This window comes from Idiotropiscis lumnitzeri, chromosome 3 (genome assembly GCF_059441095.1).
Source record: "Idiotropiscis lumnitzeri isolate Australia: NSW breed Sydney's pygmy pipehorse chromosome 3, RoL_Ilum_1.0, whole genome shotgun sequence".
NCBI classification, from domain to species: Eukaryota; Metazoa; Chordata; class Actinopteri; order Syngnathiformes; family Syngnathidae; genus Idiotropiscis; species Idiotropiscis lumnitzeri.
This window is the reverse complement of record NC_142393.1, coordinates 27,489,571-27,509,095: the sequence shown is the minus strand read 5'-3', so window position 1 is coordinate 27,509,095 and position 19,525 is coordinate 27,489,571. Positions and strand designations below refer to the sequence as shown.

Here is a 19,525-nt window from a genome sequence, read left to right as displayed (position 1 = left end):
CTTCACAGAAAACAGAGTAATTCCGAAAGCTTCTAATAACTATATAATAATACAATAATAACTTGTTGTAACGGCATAATATGTTGTAGAAACTGCACTTAGAAATAGATATACACGGTCCACGTAATTGAAACATACTTTTCTCGAACAGCCTTAGCATTGTGGTTGTTTTGTACTGCCACGGGCTTTGACAAATCCCTGAATACCAGGGGATCCGATAGGTCCAGCTCCTTGGAGGTGTAGTCTGCCAGAATCCAGGGAAACTATTAACAAAGGTGGTAAAGGGCGGTAAAGCATTTGGGAGATGCTTCAGTAGTCATGCATTCAGTCAGTGAACATACCACTGGGTACTGAGCCAGGTCGTTGTATGTTCTGCCAGCAATTGTGTTGAGCTGCATCAGGTAGTCAAAGTTGGAAATCTCCCGATTGACCCATTTCTGTGGACAATTTGACCCAAAAGGCAGACGAAATATTCATTTCAGTATGCATAAAGAACTTGTCCATTTTTAAACCTGGAATTATAGTGCTACCAGTCTAATGTTGTCTCTGAGACTAAGAATAATAAGAAATCTATCCTGTACAATAAAGTTCCTGACCTGCGTTAATCCAGAGGCTTTGAGGAGCTCTTGTGGAGAACGTGTTCCATACAGACTGAGGGATCGCAGTAGCAACATGCGGTCATACACCTTATTTCTTGCCTGTAAATTGGAACACAAGGCAGTTTCTGTATTGCAGCTCATTAAGAGGCGAAGGTCAAACACGTTAAAGGAAGCAGATAGATCACCTCTTTCTTGAAATTGAGAAAGTAGTTGGTTTGGTCAATAAGGAAGATTTCCAGAGCAGAGCGCCGCAGATTATATCGTCGCAGATGTACCTCACGTATCTGACTCAGGGGCCATTTAAAGTCATGACCCACACCTTCAGGAAACATGGAAGTAAACTCATCATGATTGGTGTTAAACAAAGTTCAAACACTAATTCTAAGGAAGTTGAGATGTTGTCTGAAATGTAAATAAAAACTGAATACAATAATATGCAAAAATGTTCCTGTATGTATCAATTGAATGCACTACAAAGACAAAATATTTTATGTACAAACTAATTGTTTTTTCCCGCCTGAATATTCACTCTTTTTTTTTCTCAATTTGATGCCTATTACACATTCCAAAGAACCTGGGACAGGGACATGTTTACCAATGTGTTACATCACATTTCCTTTTGGCAACACTCAATAAGAGCTGGGGAAAAGAGGTCGGTGAAATTCTTTCCCATTCTTGCTCCATGTTCATGAAGGTTAGTTGCTCAACAGTTCAGAGTTGCGTGAATATTTTGAGGTGTAACGGGCATTGGACGTATTGTAACAATATGATTTCTAACATAAGCGGCTTTCCGAATTCATCCACAATCGACGGGGGACGTGTGTAACCGGTGGTGTTTTTACAATTGCGATGACCACCAATCGGGGGATCGAACCCGCGGCACCAGCGTGGGAGTGCATTGCTCTAACCGGTGAGCTAAAACTCCGGTCTTCCAGTCTGTTTTATAAATGTATTAGAAGGTACGCTAAGTGAGCTTTTACAATAAGTTGCCAACTGTTATACATAATCTGAAATGTTTTCATATTCATGGGAGCGAATGAACCTTTCTCAAATTCTATGATCCCTCTATCCAAGCAGGATGCCCCTCCAACATGCACATATTATATTAGTGTACTGTACTATATATGGACATAATGGCTTATTTTTTTGCATTAGCCTATTATTTATTAATATGAATTACATTTTTTAAGCATTTGAGAATGTACAATTTGGTGCACATTCAGATTAGGATTGTTCAGTCTTTTTAATACATATGTGATCCACTAGCTAATGCAGCAACACAATAACGCAAAGTGACACACCTTCGTCCTTCTCTTGGCTGCTGTCGTAGAAATAGATGTGTTGGGTAGTGAGTTCCAGGCGGCCGGGTACCACGTCGACCACCGTCACCAGATGACAGTCTTCCCAAAGAATCAGTTTCTCCTTTTGACCCGAGTCCTCTGCTTCAATCCTATATAACAACATGGACAATATTATGGAACCATTAAAACGTTTTTAGGTTTATCACAATCAACAATGTTTCTGTGCAACAACTGCTTGTTAAAATTACTTACTGGCCATTTGCTGCCGCCAGGTCGTCCTCTGGCAACTCCAAGATGTCATCTTCCAGGTTGGTAACTTTGACCTGCTTCACAGCCTCCAGCAGCAGCGATTCCGGGTTGACAAACTGCTGATGAACACCTAAACAATGTCATGCATTTGGAAATCTTAATTTAAAAAAATAGATATTGTGAAAAATATCAAATGAAATCAGCAGATGTGTGTTCTACCAAGGTTGTCTCGCAGGGCACTGGCCTCCCGATAAGGGTCAAAGTTGTAATTACGGATCAACTTCAGCCTCATGCGGGAAAAGTTCTCTGCGCTGGACAGCTTCCAGTGCATCTTCTTTGGCTGCCTGTCACATCAAGGTCAAAGTTTCCATCAACTAGATGCTGCATCTTTCATTGAATGAGCGATCAACTTTCCTTCAGTGGTAAAAAAAACACCTCCCCAGCACCACCCCCCACCCCCTAAAAAAAACTAAATTAATATCATACCTTTCAGCCCAGGGCCCCCGCTCACAAACAAGGCCACGCCGCGCTGCCTTCCACTGCCTGAGAGAGGCGCTGTTCTGGGTATGTTGTTGCTTTAACATGCTGTTGTATCTCAGGTTCTCTTGACGACTTTGGCGGGAGAATGGCTCAACAAAATGTTCCTGAAGTAAAAAGGGAACGGGTGACATGTAAGTACAGGACAATTTTGGCGTTTTGGTGGAATCCAACTGAAGGGTTTCAATTAACCTGGAAGCACATCTTGCTCTCCCCCCTTTCTCGCTCTCTCTTATGCAGGCTGACCATAAAGGCCTCATAGCACTCCTTCCAGTAAAGTGCCATACTCTCATGGCCGTGACTGAAGGTCTCGATTTCATACTGCTTCATGTATGGAATGATCTGAAAATAAATGGGAGACACTTCACTAATGCTGTCTGCTCATCATCTCAAATATATCACGGTACATTTTAGTCTCGTACATATTTGTCCAGATAGACACGCCACTCGGGTGAGTTGCAGTATAATTGAAAATCCTCAAAGAAAGATGGGCTGCCGTTGGTATCAGGCAGTTGGGGCAGATGCAGCTCCATATAGAGGAGGCGATGAACTTTGGAGAGGAGTGTTCGCAACAGAGGAACCAGGAATGAGTATGTTTCCTCTGTGTTCTCCTGGACAGAGCGCCGCAGGATGCACTCAACCTTGCCTAGAAGGTAACAGGCCTCATCCTGGCTGGAAACTTCCTTCATTTGTAGAATAAAATTCAGCTTAGCAGTGGCTATTGCACACACCTGTGAAGGAAAATAATAATTGATTTTAAGGCAGATGTTCTTTTTTTTTTTTTACAATTACCGACAAAAACAAAAGAAATGACAATGTTTCACCTCTGGATCCTCTTGCGCCATGAAGCCTAGCAACAATCTCAGTCCAACTTGAGAAAGCTGGAACCATTGAGTGCCAGCAGAATACCACACCATGAGACAGTCCATCAGTGTCACAGTTTCCTCCAGCACCTTCTCTGTCCACAGTCCTGGATTGACCAGGCCCTCAGCTTGCAAGAAATCTTGTACCATGTGAAGTAGACGGACTGCATTCTCCGTGTGTTGAGGCAACGTGGCAGCAGACGCTTCACGATTGTCAATCACGGCCAATTCCAACATACGTTCCATGAGACTAGAAAGCGGGTGCACAGAGGGGAGGGTACAAGTTTACCAAACCTCTACGTGGAAGCGTTTACTTTGCTCCCACAGAAACTTCTGTACTGTCATCACTGACTGTGGACAGACCTCAGTTTGATTTGGTCGACAGGAAGTAAGAGCTCATTGGTTGTTCCCAGTTTGCTGAGCGCTGAAAAGACCTGGCCGCGCTCCAGCCACGCCGAATCGTCAGAACCATCAACACCACGCCACATGACGCATACCAGTATCTCAGGCAACATACTGCACAATTCTTCCTCAGCCCGCTAGAAGGTGATGACAGATAAAGTAAAATACAGAAATGGGAATAGTTTTCATTTGTTCAAGACAATGTAAGCTTTCCAGCTGCCATTTACCTCAGCATTATTAAAGGACTCCCCCAGTGAGAGGTTGTCACTGAAGAGGAAGGTATCTTCAGTCGATGGGGCGGTCTGATCTATATTTCCAGAGTTGCCTGGAAAGGGCTTTTGTGTTTCGACGGGAGAAGGTGTGCTGGGCAAACTGCCAGGTGTCTGGCTGCCACTCTCCAAGCCCTCATAGGTCTGCAGGTGAGACAGGTCAAGCATCAAGCCACCAGATTTTCCCATTAGCCAAGGCTTGACTTGGGTTTGGGGCTCAACCGAGGCGGAAGATGACGGAGTGTCCAGTAGTGAGATAATGTCGCTGTTCTCCATGCTGTCTACAGATCGAGTGTCGCCCATACTGAGCCAATCATCCTCTTGGCGATCCAGGCGACCAGCACTGCTTGCCCTTGTTCTACGGTGTAGCGGCAGTTCCAGGCGGTTATTATTGCTTCCGCTGGTTTGGTTCAAGTCCAGGCTGCAGGTGCTGACTGTGTCTACACTTCGGGATGGCAATGAGCCTTCGCCTCGCATGTAGAGTCGTGCAAGGGTATCCTGCCAGCACTGCTGCCTCGAAATCTGGCTAGCAGAATCTTGTTGGGACTGGAGAAGCTGGTACACCTAAACATGAAGAGGGACATTAAAACACCTGAGAAACATGAGGTAAGATTTTAGTTTTGTGGGTATATTTAAAGATTTTCGGGTGATTCTTGGATATTTGTTTTTTTGTCATATGAGGGGGTATTTGACATAAACAGTTGGTTACGATGATACAATTGTCCAACATGTCTTGCTATAATAAAAAAATAAGGCCCAGAGAAAGTAGTTTGTGCTTCCTCACCCTTTTGCAGACAATGAGACGTACGCTGGGACCAGTTCGATGAGTGAGCTGAACTAGTGCCATCAGATCCTTGTAGTTCACCACTTGATCTTTATATTATAAGCACACGTATGCAGATTACACTCGGTTCTATTCCTGTGATACATTTATCATTATTATTATTGTGAAACTAAAAGCCGACCTGTGTGAAGGACCTGATTCAGGAGACAACGAATGAGAGTTGGCGTGATGTGAAGATCGGAGAAGAGCAGTGACAGGCCGTTGTAACCCACCTCCCTCAACCTCAAACGCTGCTTGTTTTTCTCATAGATGCGGTCACATCGCAACATGCGCTCAAACAGCTGTGCAGATTTCGATATAAAAAATTGGTAAATACGACAAGTTCTGATATGAATGCTTGCAATTTGGTTTTGGAAGTTGAGTTGGCTATAACACACCTTGAAGACAAGTTCTCGGAGGCGGTCAGAGTGTTTATTGTTGAGCAGAAGAGCGTAGCAGGAATCGGCTGCTCCAGGCTCAAAGAGAAGCAGAAAAATCTGGTCCCTGGATGGACTGCTCTGAAGGAGGCTGAGTAACATCTCTAATAGCCCACAAATCTTCAACACACAAAAAAACTTTCAAAATTAGTCATTGACAAGAGAATACCTCTTCCATGTTTCATTCTCAGACATATTTCAACAGAACTGAGAATCCCGCTGTTCGCAGGGTATAAGGACCTGTACGGTGGCCCATGAATAATAAAACTGTATATAATTGACATTCTTGAAATGCATTGGGGGAAAGAGAAGAAAAAAAAAAGACAAAATCATCAAAAAACATTGCTGTGCTTTTTGGGGGATCAACACCCCCCCACCCCAAAAAAAAAAAAAATTAAAACATTTAATAACTTAATTCATGAATCCGAGGGTGCCAAACCGCAAGTTGGCAGGAGTCCACTGTAATCCATTTAGTAAATTTATCGACTGGCTCTGCGAACCGTTTAGGGCGTACTTTGCCGCGATAGGCTCCAGTACCCTCCTGTGACCCTGTACAGGATAAGTGGTGTTGAAGATCTCTAAGTGGTTGTTGTTGCATGTGTTTATTGGTGTAAATAACTCAAGGATGGTTGTGTACTGTCTCAATGTATGTGATATGTTACAATCTGACATGACATTCAGTATAGCTGGGTAGCCAGAATGATATGCAGGATAAAGTCAATTTAACTAACTGCTCTGTTTTAAGTTTGCAAACAGGAAAATGTCCCCAAAAATTAAGAGGTTGTTAGAGAGAAAGAGGATGCCTGACGTGAAATGAACCGCTAACTTCCTGTACAAGCACTGTTGCAGTAATTCCTACTGGGAACCGGTCAATTATGCAACAAAAGAAATGTCATTGTATTACCTCAGCTAAGCAGCTTATGTTTGCAATGCTATTATTATTATTATTGTTATTATTATTATTATCATTATTATTATTAGGTGTTTTGGAAACTTTATGTGAGGTGGGGAATGGCCCAAGGAACAACCAGTAAATGTTGTTGCAGTTCTGGAAAAGAAAAGTGATTTTCTTTTCCCAAATGTATACATGTTTCAGACTTTCTTGAACAAATTCTTTAAAGGTGTGGAACGTCTGTGAAGCTCAACCGATTATCATTGATGGAGACGTATGCTACACTTGATACCAGAACAAGTTTTACCATAGGCTGCTGCACCCTCCCATGGCCGTCTACAGCAAATGTGTCAAACTCAAGGCCCGGGGGCCAGATCTGGCCCGCAACCTCATTTTATGGGGCCCGCAAAGGGCAAATCATCTGCATCAACTTCCTGTGTCTAGCATATTTTCTTCACTTTTAACAACACTGAGATATGAGATATTGCCATTTATTTGTTACCAATCCTCCCCTTTTAAAATAAATTGAAAAATTGTTGAACAATTACTTACTAGCTTCTGATTTCAAAACTGGCTTTCCAATCAATTTATATGGGTTTACAGTCATACCGGCCCTCTGAGGGAAACCACAACTACCATGTGGCCCGTCCACAAAAATGAGTTTGACACCCCTGGTCTACAGGATAAGCGGTGTTGAAGATGGCACATATAGTTTAAAGTTATGGTGCTAGAAAACATTGAATACATTATTTAAAACGTGATGTTTCAGCTCACCTGTAACACGAATGAAGACTAGCACTTTCAGAAATGGATGGATGAAGGCAATTCAGCGACAGTTAATGCTGCGTCATTTATACTTCCTCACCTGATCTTCATCCCCAATGGCAGCAATGTATCCAACAATGCTGTGCATCTCCTCTTGTGACATGCCTTTACTGATGTAGTATTTGATGAGGTCACAGAGCGCTATACGGATGTTCAGAATGTCATCCTCACTCAGGTCGCTCTCTTTATTAGTGTTCTTCCTAAAGTGAAAGGCTGAGATTGAATTTCTGCCAGGTAAAACTTGATTAGCCATCAAGTTAGGGAATAGAATCGTACCCATAATAGAGGCGTATGATGTCCAAAAGGAATCGGACTCCATATTTTTTACGGAACTGCTTCCTGTTGTCTTTGATGACAGTGGTCATATATTGTATATGACCTGCAAAAGAAAACAAAAAAGACATCTCAGAACTGCTAGAGATAATGTCCCAAATTAATTGTTTTTGTAATGAAGTGTATTATTTTCTTTCAGTTTTAAGATCTGACCTATACGTAAAGGAAAGTCCCCTTTGTTCCAGATGTTGAAATTGAACAGCAGGTGTGTGTGAAGTTGTTGAAGCAGGCCCTGGTTCTTCTCATAGGTCACTTGCTCTATCAGCAGCTGCATAGCTACAAGCACACTGACATCAATGTGTCCTGCTGGAAGCTGAAAACATACAAACATAATATACTGCGTACCGTACATGAATTCATAATTAACCGAAACACTAGAGCTGGCGCTCACTGGATTGGACAGGAAAAAATATCTGCAGATTTACTACTAAGAGGGTGTGGTAGCTTTGCCAAGATAACATATCCTGCATTTTTAATCCTCGCGTCAATAGAGGCTTTTATTTTGACGTGCTCTAAATGCTGATTCAGATATACTGTATTTACATGCATACAAACACAAAGATGTTTCTGAAGAAACAAATATGTTGAATGGAAGGAACCCACAAAGCCCAGAAAGAGGGTTTGCAATTTTGTATCCTTTATTTAATACGTGATCACTTAATTTAATGATTCCTCCTGTCTCACTGTGTGAGTAAGGTGACATACAAGTGGCTTAGTTAGTGTTTGATTATAAAACACTTGGTGGAATTCAAGTGCACACGAGTGCTTCAGTCACAGAGCAATTTAAATTGATGCTAAGTGACCTTTTGATCACACACTGAGCTAATGAACTTTGCACACAAAGCCAGCATTCCTTGCTGGGCCTACCAGACACTAGCGTGAATGAGAAAAATTACCTTCTGCAGCAGGGCTCCCAGAGTAGCGACACCATGCGAATGGAGCAAATTCTCCTGGTTTATAGCATGCCTCTGAAGAAAATGCTTCAGCACCAACAGTAGAGTGGCCACCAGATTCTTCTCCAAGCGTGCTTCTGATGTAGGACATCAAAAATAAGTATTTCTATTTCATCCGCTGTTTCGTAAACACGTGCTTGAAAATACAATATTTCATACAATTTACAAGGTGATGCCAAACAGACCTGAAGCCCTGTTCGATGGGAGAATGACCCATTCTCCATCAGCAGGAGTGGTAACATCTGGAGTGATGAAGTCTGACCCAGTTGAAGCATCACTATTTTGTTGATCAGAGGTCGTGAGAGCAAGCTGCTCTAGTAAAGGAAACAGCACTTGCAGCCCTCCAACGCAATTGATCATATCCTGTCAAAGATACAGAAACAATCAAACAACGTTTATGTTTTTTGCACAGTATGATAACGTGAAAGAATTTTTGGGATGTCCTAACCTTGATGTCCCAGTTAACAACTTTTTTCCCAGTCAGGCGTCCATGCAGTTTGTTGGGGGAAAGATCGAGACAGATTGGGTTTTGACATGCCTGTTGGTTTAAATTTAGGTGAGACTTGGAACATAGTGCGGATTATTTTATAGAAGAAGCAATGACCTTTGGTGAATAATGCAGCAGCAGTTTGCCCGAAAGGTCACCAAGTTCTGGCTCCTGGGCTTTTAAAGGCGACACACAGTTTGGACCTGTGTAGAAACAGCACATCATCCAACATTATTTGCAATTCCTTCTTAGTCCTCCATCTATACATCATCTCCATCTGTTTACCAGCGCTACAGAGTGTTCTGATGTGGTTGGGCTGTAGGGCTTCATGGAACACCATGACACTCGCCAGCTGACCCTGCAAAGATGTGGGGCTTCCCCACTCGCTGTCCTGGGTCCCTGCTGAAATGAGCTTTGTCACAGACTCAGGCTTTCCGCTCAGTAGGCCGCCCCAGGTGTGTGGCGAGAGGATGCTACCCAATGAGGAACGTGTGCTGGGTGAGGTGGCTGAGGATATGGGGGGGTCCGGAATCTGGGAGGGTGGCGGCGTTGTGGTCCGGTGACCCGCTGAGCCAATGCAACAGGAGGTAAATGGCTGTGGGAGGGGGAGACATCAGTGGAAATAAGCATACATTTAGGATCCCACATTCCTGTATCCTGCACAGCAAATAACTAAATAGTGTACATTAACTACATGTTATGCTTTAAAAATTCCAACTATCATGAGTTTCACCTCAGTCATGGTGGGGTACTTCAGGGGGGCAGATAGCTTTTGCTGTCCGTCCACATAAATGTAGACGAGGCTCTGTCCAAATGGCCTCTTTCCGGGTACGTGCACCACAGCAATGCTGTGCTGTTGACAAGAATGGCATTAAACCAATACTTACATTGCCAGTGTGCTTTCGCTTTAACACAAAATGTTATTGACAACGCAGATCATGTTTGGCCAATGAATTGCCCTTGCTTCACATATTTCTCATTGAGAAATAAATACCTATTACAGCGTTTGGAGGTACACAATGGACAGTAACAGCATGTAACTCACCCAGAGGGAGTCACAGAAGCAGTTGTCTGGCAGCATGACTGTGACATATTCCTTCTTTGTGCAAACAGCGACCACCAGCACACCAGCAGAGCTAATAAAGGCCTCAAACCCTGTGCCCCCCGAGGTAAAAAAGCTGCACGGGTTGAAAGAAGAGAAAAAAAAAATGATGCTGATCAAAAACATGTACTCATTTGATAGAGACGTCCCAATCAGTAAACTATGTGGGTTATGAATCGTACTCTAATATATTTACACAACTATCTAGTACATAAATGATCTAATGCACATACAGCATACAAACAAAAGACAATTTGATACGCATATCATTACCATTGGGAACGGCTCACTTAGAGAGTCACACACAATGACTTTCTTTTTGCCTCCATAATCATGACTGAACTTGCCAGTACAGTAAATGAAGTATTTCCTTTAAAGAGACAGTAATCATATTCAATAAATGACAATTCTATACGTACCGGCATATTTTAATGTGGAACGATTCGACTAGGTTCTCTTTGATGCACTGACATCTAATAAATCAAAACCAATTTTCCAATTCAAATCTTTTTTTCGTTGCACCCCTAATGAAAATAGTTTTCAAATACTGTTTTCAGGCTAAAAAAAATGCCATTGTAGTGTAAGCAGAGTCAAAAGTACTCATTTGATGCTGTTGTACCATATGGAAAGGGCTTTGTTACAGCTCCAACTGTGAAATAAATAAAGTTGTATTGTATTGTATTGTATTGTATTGTATTTAACTAACCTGTAGAGCTGCTTTCTCTTGTCTTTGCTGATTGGACCCAACTGATCCTGGTCTAGGGACAACCAGGCTAGGAAGCTGAAGGCAGAGCCTGGCCAGCGCTGCACTGTTGGAACTACGATGCCAGCCATGCTGGGAGACAGATCAAAGTACTGCATTGCACTTTCCAGACCCTGTTTGCGTACCATGACTAGGAGAGCTTTTAGAGCAGGACCCACATAAGGGTGAGCTTGGTTAGACTCTGGTGATCTGAGCAGGTGCAGAAGCCTAAGGAGATCCCTGGCACTCAGGGACTGGGAACCAAGCGACCCCACCAATCGCAAAAGGCTCTCTGCACAAGCACGGTGTAGCCGCCGATGGCACTCAAGGACAGCCAGCGCCCTCAACACCATGGCAGCATTGACACAGGTGGTGCGTGTCTGCCGATTGAGGCAGATGAGGCGACAGAGCCAGTCAGCAGCAAAAATCTGCAACTCGGATGAGTCCAATTCTGGTAGCCACTGGATGAGCAAGAGTAAAGGCTCCACATTGCTGATTCCCAAGAGGCCCACTGACGTGTGCTCACCCTCGACTGCCTACACATTCACCCAAAGACACACAACCCATTACAAAACAAGCCACAGGAGTGATAAAACAATAAAGAGCCTCACCATGTTCATCAGCTCTTTAAGGAGGAGTCGAGATGGCTGGCCGAGGGAAACGAGGACTTCGTATAAGTGATTATAACCAATTCTTTCTTTGAACACCTCCTGTTATGTGTTTGAAAAAGTTGCTTGAATTATGAATTGAATTGTTGTAAAAAAGCATTTTACATAATTTTTCCCCATCTGCATTGGCATATTTTACACAAATCAAGATCTGATTTCATTATATGACCCTACCTTAGCAGCTGGCGATTTATGCATCACTGTGGTTAGGGCTTTAATAGTTGCTACAGCAAGTGAGTCTAACCGTCCTTGTATAACCTGAAAGAAAATCTGCATTAGCACGGTGTTTGAAATAATTTACCATGTAAAAACATGCCGATAATATAAATCCGCACGCACAATATAAACCTTATTTAGCGAATATAAAAATTAAATGAAAAGATGGCGGTGTTTGGTTTTGATCAAAGTAAGAGGCAAACATGAGTAAAATCATCAGCAATGGTTAGAACTCTAACTGTAGTAGCTGCAGGGATCAATGTTTTTGCTGCATGTGTTACCTTGAAAAGAAGTAATATCTTGGTCACAAAGAAATGAAAAAGAAAACCATCATTTATACACACAAGCACAAACATGCATAGTTACACACAAAACCAACCACTAAGTCTTCTTCATCACACAAACACTGAATACATGCAACCCAAACACCAGAAGCCAAACCATGAAAACAAACACATCTCCATCCAGCTCTGTCCTGCTCCTGCTCAACAGGTGCAGTGTTCCTCGCCTGATGTTTCAAGAGAATAAAACAAGCAGCTGAAAACAGTTGGAATTTTGGACCAGCTGGAGTGGGATTGTGTTGAAAATGTGAATGAGCCCAAGTCCTCTCACACCCTTGAACTCTGGGAGGACGAACACTGCTGCAAGGTGACAGCATTCAAATGGGACCCAAAATAAGTGAGGAAAACCAATACAATATAAAGGGGAGGGAAGAAACAGAAAAAGGCAATTCGATTTCATGAAGCTGGCTGGCAAAGCTCTGAGGAAGGCATAAAGGTCACTCCTCAGCAAGACTGCAGAGATTTGCTATCACATTATCCATCACTTGGGTGAATTCCAGACACAGAATTGATATGTTTTGTTAATTTGTCAATTTTATTTTTATTGCAAGTGGCTCCAGCTCTGCTTCGGTCATGTGTATGTCAGGTTATGTTGTAAAGAAACAAACCATGAGGCTGTGCCTCTTCATTAGGTTTGGGCTGATCTAAAACAAAGGCATATTGATGGCAAATGCAGGTCTATCCACATTTTTTCAGAGGTGAGGGCATAAAACGTAACTAACCTAAAGGCTCCTCTGGGAGTACGGCCAGTAAAAAAGCTGAATGAGAATAGTGGACCAGAGAAGAATTTTTTAGGACATTCATTCAAAAGCAAATAAATAATGGGTAATACTTGTGTATGAGACTGTTGATGACTTACAGTATAAACTTGGCCTTATGTTTAGTGAATTTCTATGCCAAAACCTTACAAAATGTTCTGGGCAGAGTCTAGAGAGGGTCTTGCTGTGGAGTGGCCAGTGTCTCTGGTCAGGTAAGGGGCAAAATGAATAGTGAATGGGGGCGGCAGGTGGGTAGGTTGAGGTGGGACTTTCTCTGTTGTACCTGAGTGTCTCTCTCTCCTGTCAGTAACCTGTTGTTGGTTATATCTTTCTGGTCCTTGTCTGCCGCCGTGCACCTAGCATTAACCAGCTGACACACACAACAGGCAAGATGTCAGCATAGCGCGTGGGGGAGTTGAGAGAGCAGGAGAGAAGAAGGGGCAAAGGTCGGTGCATGGGAGGAGGGATGTAGTGAGTAGAGCGGCAGGTGAGAGGTGAGAAGACCTGACCCTCAGTGGGAGGGGTCACTGTGGAGGAGTGATGGTGATCCAGCCGAGCTGTAGAGAGTGACCATGCATGCTGTCTACAATTTTTAAACTAAAAGCGTCAAAAGAACTAAACATGACAAAGAGTGCAGTGTGCTAGAGATACTGTAAGCCCCCCAAAGCTTATGTGTTACATTCACAAGACCCATTTACTTTTCAAACATTTTCCTGATATATGGAGAAAGCTTTTCTGAGTTAACCTTTAAAATAAGAGAAACTATTTACATCGCTATTTCCGAGTTCTTAAATGAACCATCAATTTACATACTCGAACCAGTTAGGAAGTTACCTTGCTATTCTGGAGCAGTCGTATCAGATGCTCAAAGCAATTACTGTTGAGGAAGATTGCTTGTAGAACTGGCCTGTCTGAACAAAGGAACATGTCCCTCATTGTGTCTGTGCGACAATGAGTGACAAGGAGATGGGGGGCCGGGGGGGATACAAAGACAAAATGATGAAAGTACTATACAAATATTTGGCAAAAGTGAACAGTTGTAGGACGAACCACATCCATATTTGATTGCCATACCTAGCATGTGCACTTGCAGTGCCACAAAGCGGCTCTCCCAGTGTCTACCTAGTGTTGGCACTCGACCTTTGGCTTGCTGCTGCTGTTGCTGTCGGGCAGCAACCACAGCTGCTGGGTCAGAGTTGAGCAGCTTGAAGTAGTTTTCTAGCACAGAGGCAATTTCCACTTGCCGCTGGTCTGAGCTGGCGGCCAGCAGGCACTGCACCACCACCCTCAAACAGCCCAAAGTCAGACATGCCTTCCGATCAGGGGCATCACTGTCCCAGTCCTCGCCTTTGTCAGAGGAACAGCTACCCATGGAGCAGTCCACCAGCACCCGAATCAAAACCTCCATGGTGGCTGGAGAGACAGCAAGCAGCGCGTTCTTCTGCCAGAGGGACAAGGTGAAGAGAAATTAAAGACGGTAGATTAATTTTTTTCCGGTGTTTATAACATTAGGTTAAGGATACAAATTTCGGTTTTGCATCAAAATTTAAGGATGAGCTAACAGATCAATAGTTCAGTTTTTATTTGCAAGCATTTACATCTACACCCTATAAATTTAGAACATTATTACATACATTATTATGGGGTGACAAGACACCACTTTTTCATGTGGAAAAAAGTTTGGAACAGATGCACGTAAAGAAAAACATATGGTTTATAAATCAGGAGATTAACTATTTAACTCTAAACTTGATTTTCACCTTTAGACAGCTTTCTGTTTTTTTTTAATTTGTTGATATCGCAAACTCATAATTAGTCTTAACAGGCAAAACCCAAACCTGAAGATAAATAACAGTGCCTTAAAAAAGTCATCAGATCCTTTATCTTTTCCACATTTCATAAGAACAGCAGAAGGTGCTTTGGTCAGATGCGACCTAAGTCCAGAAGACACAGTTCAACATCTTCCAAAAGTCTTGACTAGTCTGAGAACATTTACAGTATTTGAGGCATTGTTCTGATAAACTGCTCATCAAATTTGCCTTACCTGGTCACCAGCTACTATGGCACCAAATAGGTGCAGCAGACAACATTTTAAGCTCTCCTTAAGGTGTTCACTTTCTTGAAAACACTCTAGAAAAAGAGTACACATACAGATGCATTGGTGGAATGCAAACTGACCAAGGTCGAATAAGTCTGTAAAATAGGATGCTTGTCAGCATGGAATGTGCACAAAACAGACATGCATGAGGCAGTGACTGTGGGTCATGGTATTCCCAGGTCATCCATTAACTCAACTGTCAACACAACTTGTTGGGTAGGTTGGACACGTGTGCCGTCTTGGTATTATTCATGAAGAGATTTCAAGAGTAGCGTTTCAGATACAAGTTTGGGAGCTACTTTACCATGAAGGAAAAAAAGCATGCACAGAACTTGTTTGCTATCAAACCATTACAGCTACACAATGGGGGAAAAAAATAAGAGTATTTGTTTCAAATGGCTGCCAGCAGAGAGCGTTATTTATCAACTCATCTGAATGGCAGGCAAACACAGGGATAACAGAGGGAAATAAGTTAAGTTGTAAAAGAGATTACAGAAAAAAAGGTTAATGATTTTGTCATTGACCAACTTTTCAGCAGTAGAAACAAATGGAAATGAGAGTGGGAGTGGAGGGTTAGAAACTTACGGTAAAAGAAGGGGACAAATTCCACAGTAAGTGGAGCTGCTTTGTACTTCTGCCTGGTTCTCTCGACTGTGCCCAGCTGCTTGCTAGAGGAAAAAAAAAACTAGAATGAAAAGAAATACACATAATGCATAGTCTAAAAGTTAACTGCAATTCAATGCGTATTGGTCGTAACTAATGAGTGATAGATAGTACCTGCAGATTCGATGTCTCCAGTTGCAATGAGGATCATAGAGGCTCTCGCAGAATGCCAGTGCATGACGTACAAACTCCTCTGCCTGGCTTTGGTCCACCAACTCCTTCTCTTTGGTATTGCTCTTCAGCTGGAAGACCAAATAGAGAAGCACTTCCTTTCATTTATTTCTCTTGTACTGAACTGAACTGCAAAAAATATCCAAGTGACTCGCTCAATGAAAATACTATCTTATTGGGTAATGCGCAACATACACAAATTTAGTTTTTCATTTAACCGCAAAACGCATGATGTGATTGTGAAGAAAAAAGCAGATTACCCCGGCTGATGTAGCTATATCATAATAAAGGAGAGATGTTATTACACTTTGCTCGCTATGCATGGATGTTTACAATTTCAACCGGACACAGCTTTTATCACTGCTCTGGAATTAATTAGAGCTGCGTGCAGTTATAAAGGGCCCTCGCAGCCCTGGCAACGTTGGTGTACTGGCACGTTGGGACACTCCCCCTAGCCTACCTCTCTAAGCTCTACTAGATGCTACTTGGGGGCTACCGAGGGCTACGCGGAGCCTCAGAGGGGATCTAGCCTTTTCTATTGCCGGTCCTTCCCTCTAGAATGACCGTCCAATAAGCATTAGGCAAGACCCTTTCTGTCCATTTTTTAAATTTTAAAAACAAATAAAATTATATTGAAATTATATAAATCCGGAATCTGTTTGTTCCTGGTCAGTTAAATCAAGGTTCCGCTTTTCGGTATTTACTGTACTGGTATGGCTTGGCAGAGAATGGCTGTATGTAGTTTCATGCCCGGAAACTATGGCAGCTCCATTATGAAAAAATATTAATCACGATAAATTTATAAATAATTTAAATCACAATAATTCAAACAATTATTTTGTATGTAAAATACCAAAAACTATATACAGGAATCGTTTTTACAATAAGGCCAAGTTAGTAACTATTGTGTAATAATTGTAGTCATAATTGAATTTCGATTGCACAGCCCTGCCGGAAACATTTTTTTTTTCATTTTGCAGACAGAAACTCTCCAGGCTTCGCTATTTTTTTGCCACAGGTAAGTGTAAGTACGGTTAAGTTTTATAGTATAATGTATTATAATGAATGTATTTGTTCAGCTTGGTGACAGCCGGAGTGTGTGTGAGAGAGCGAGAGAGAGAGAAATAGACAGAGAGAGAGAGTGAGACAGACAGACAGACACAGAGAGAGAGAGAGAGAGAGAGAGAGAGAGAGAGAGAGAGAGAGAGAGAGAGAGATAGTGAGACAGACAGACAGACAGAGAGAGAGAGAGAGAGAGAGAGAGAGAGAGAGAGAGAGAGAGAGAGAGAGAGAGAGAGAAAGATAGTGAGACAGACACACACAGAGAGAGAGAGAGAGAGAGAGAGAGACAGACAGACAGACACAGAGAAAGAGAGAGAGAGAGAGAGAGAGAGAGAGAGAGAGAGAAAGATAGTGAGACAGACAGACAGACAGAGAGAGAGAGAGAGAGAGAGAGAGAGAGAGAGAGAGAGAAAGATAGTGAGACAGACACACACAGAGAGAGAGAGAGAGAGAGAGAGACAGACAGACAGACACAGAGAAAGAGAGAGAGACAGACAGACAGACAGACAGAGAGAGAGAGAGAGAGAGAGAGAGAGAGAGAGAGAGAGAGAGAGAGAGAGAGAGAGAGAGAGAGAGAGAGACAGACAGACAGACAGACAGACACAGAGAGAGAGAGAGAGAGAGACAGAGAGAGAGACAGAGAGAGACAGAGAGAGAGAGAGAGAGAGATATGAGTTAGACCTGCTGGATATAAAGCGTCGTCATGGCAATGATGTGGTTGATGTAGGAGCAGGTGCCTATCTCCTCCACATTGGACAGGTTCCTTTTAGTAACAACCAATTACAAACAAAAGGATCAGTTCATAGAAAACAAAGACTTCAAAGGCTAACAATGCCCTTTCAAATGACATTTATCTTGCGTGTAATAGATACGTTTGCTGCACTGACCTGCAGACAACGATGAGGAACTTGAGCAGCAGGAGTGCCAAGTTCTGCTGCTCAGGCTCCAGGCCATCAGAAGCTTTTTGGACGCACTGCAGAAGCTGGTGCCGCAAAACCTGTAAGATGTTGTCTGGTAGAAGGCTCAGTACTGGTGGAGGCTCCTCTGGCCTGCACATACAATTGTACTATGATCCAACATGAACTTTTTTGTGTTTACCTAACTAAATGCAATGTGGTTGACAGGAAAAAAATCAACACGTCATTGTTTTTTTTTTCATTAGCATGGTTAACATGGAGACAGGTATTCTGATAGGAATTAATCCGAATGACCAAACGGAATGTAAATGCTCCATATAAATATCTCAATGGGAACAAAAAGGCCGAACCCAAATATAAATGTTTTTTCCCAATTCAGATTCACACGGGTTATATATTAATTTTGCCAAAATGAATGAGAGTCATGTAAACGCTTCCATCAAATTAACCAAGCTGCGTCCAATCTGCAAGTGCTCTGTCTTGACATAAATGTGTATTGACGTTGTCAATGCCTGCATTCAGGTTTTAAAGGAGAGAGGGAAAATAAAAATAATAATAATAAAAACCTCTGTTTTGAGTCCCCCTTTACCTTAATGGTGGCTTTTCAAAGTCAACATCCAGACATCTCTCGTAGGAGCTGATGAAACTCTCCAGCCATAGCTTCAAGTAGTCTGGGTCTCTCTGAAAAGAGAAAACGGAGGTCACTACACGGCGGGGATTTACAATTTATGGGACTTTATTGTGTGTGAACTTAACAATTGTGCCTATAAAAAGATCCTTTCAGACAAATAATGTGTTTTATCGTCTCATAACAAGCAATATTATGGTTATACTGTCATCAACCTAATTGAAAACCTCATCAGTGTAACGCTGAAGTAGGTATTTGCGTATGCTATGCTCACTGACAACTCGTCACATGAAGGCTGACTGCTTGTGTCTGTATGTCTGCCAGGGTGGGCAGCAGCCAACCGGAGCAGGAAGCACACTCGCTGCTTTTCTCATGAAGTCATCAAGACAAGCTTGTGACTGGAGAAAGACCAGCCCTGGCCACGTATTAAGAATGGGGAGATTTGCACTCAGCAAACACATGACCTCTGAGCAATAGACAACCGAAATGTTTATATTCTGTTTTGTTGCATTCCGTGGTTCTGGATAGGCTTGAGTTACCTATAAATATACTCCATAATTACAACCTGGCAAAACAAAGATTTGACTATGTCAACAGTCATTGGGCAAAATGGGATTCATGTTGTTAAATGTGTTTTCTCATATAATCATGAATGATGACTTCAAAGAGTGGAGCCCCAAAATTAGCTATTGGAGCATCCTTGGAACAATAACTATATACAATACATAATGGGAAAAAAACGGATGACGTATGCAAACCCATAACGAGGAATTAGTAGATGAACAAATACATAAATAAACTAACCACGCTGATGATGACATACCCTTCAGGGTGGAGGTAATACCACTTTCTATTGGAAAAAACAAGCTTGTGTGTGGCTTAATCTAGAAAATGAGTGTGTACTGTCTGAGCTGCTACTGAATTTATTGGATAAGTGCTCAATATTTTCCAGCATGTGACAAATGAGCGGTTTAGCCCTCAAGTGAAAGACAACAGACTGCAGGGTGTGTGTGCGCGCGTGTGTGTGCGTGTGCGTGTGTGCCTGTGTGTGCGTGCGTATGCGCGTGCGTGTGCATTACAGTGTCCTCATTTAGGCATCAGTTTGGGAGCACAGATGCCCATTGACGGTTTGGACTGTGGCACACATGGACACACCCTGCACTGTATGGCTCTCTTTTAGCCTAGGCCT

At 42.5% G+C, this 19,525-nt stretch overlaps 1 protein-coding gene across 5 annotated transcripts in view; it reads right to left on the bottom strand.

Annotated features, from left to right (window-relative positions):
* The window catches only part of nbeal1 (neurobeachin-like 1), a 34,098-nt gene that overhangs the window by 7,734 nt on the left and 6,839 nt on the right, over positions 1-19,525 (bottom strand). For 3 of the 5 annotated variants that reach the window (XM_088292226.1, XM_088292228.1, XM_088292227.1), the window contains exons 3-40: positions 18,298-18,389; positions 17,679-17,840; positions 17,473-17,554; positions 15,673-15,800; positions 15,481-15,563; positions 14,842-14,927; positions 13,872-14,238; positions 13,632-13,738; positions 13,081-13,167; positions 11,657-11,740; positions 11,426-11,524; positions 10,779-11,350; positions 10,016-10,148; positions 9,704-9,823; positions 9,256-9,565; positions 9,088-9,173; positions 8,932-9,021; positions 8,669-8,846; positions 8,427-8,560; positions 7,684-7,843; positions 7,474-7,576; positions 7,238-7,397; positions 5,442-5,600; positions 5,186-5,345; positions 5,005-5,093; positions 4,179-4,784; positions 3,913-4,088; positions 3,511-3,799; positions 3,109-3,417; positions 2,879-3,028; positions 2,636-2,793; positions 2,369-2,493; positions 2,153-2,279; positions 1,901-2,049; positions 785-918; positions 597-698; positions 342-437; positions 139-263 (exon numbers count right to left, since the gene is read on the bottom strand). In XM_088292226.1, coding sequence (XP_088148352.1) covers positions 139-263; positions 342-437; positions 597-698; positions 785-918; positions 1,901-2,049; positions 2,153-2,279; positions 2,369-2,493; positions 2,636-2,793; positions 2,879-3,028; positions 3,109-3,417; positions 3,511-3,799; positions 3,913-4,088; positions 4,179-4,784; positions 5,005-5,093; positions 5,186-5,345; positions 5,442-5,600; positions 7,238-7,397; positions 7,474-7,576; positions 7,684-7,843; positions 8,427-8,560; positions 8,669-8,846; positions 8,932-9,021; positions 9,088-9,173; positions 9,256-9,565; positions 9,704-9,823; positions 10,016-10,148; positions 10,779-11,350; positions 11,426-11,524; positions 11,657-11,740; positions 13,081-13,167; positions 13,632-13,738; positions 13,872-14,238; positions 14,842-14,927; positions 15,481-15,563; positions 15,673-15,800; positions 17,473-17,554; positions 17,679-17,840; positions 18,298-18,389 — 6,377 coding nt within the window. The remainder of the gene's footprint in view (positions 1-138; positions 264-341; positions 438-596; positions 699-784; positions 919-1,900; positions 2,050-2,152; positions 2,280-2,368; positions 2,494-2,635; positions 2,794-2,878; positions 3,029-3,108; positions 3,418-3,510; positions 3,800-3,912; positions 4,089-4,178; positions 4,785-5,004; positions 5,094-5,185; positions 5,346-5,441; positions 5,601-7,237; positions 7,398-7,473; positions 7,577-7,683; positions 7,844-8,426; positions 8,561-8,668; positions 8,847-8,931; positions 9,022-9,087; positions 9,174-9,255; positions 9,566-9,703; positions 9,824-10,015; positions 10,149-10,778; positions 11,351-11,425; positions 11,525-11,656; positions 11,741-13,080; positions 13,168-13,631; positions 13,739-13,871; positions 14,239-14,841; positions 14,928-15,480; positions 15,564-15,672; positions 15,801-17,472; positions 17,555-17,678; positions 17,841-18,297; positions 18,390-19,525) is intronic. The other 2 variants (XM_088292229.1, XM_088292230.1) reach the window with 1 other exon arrangement.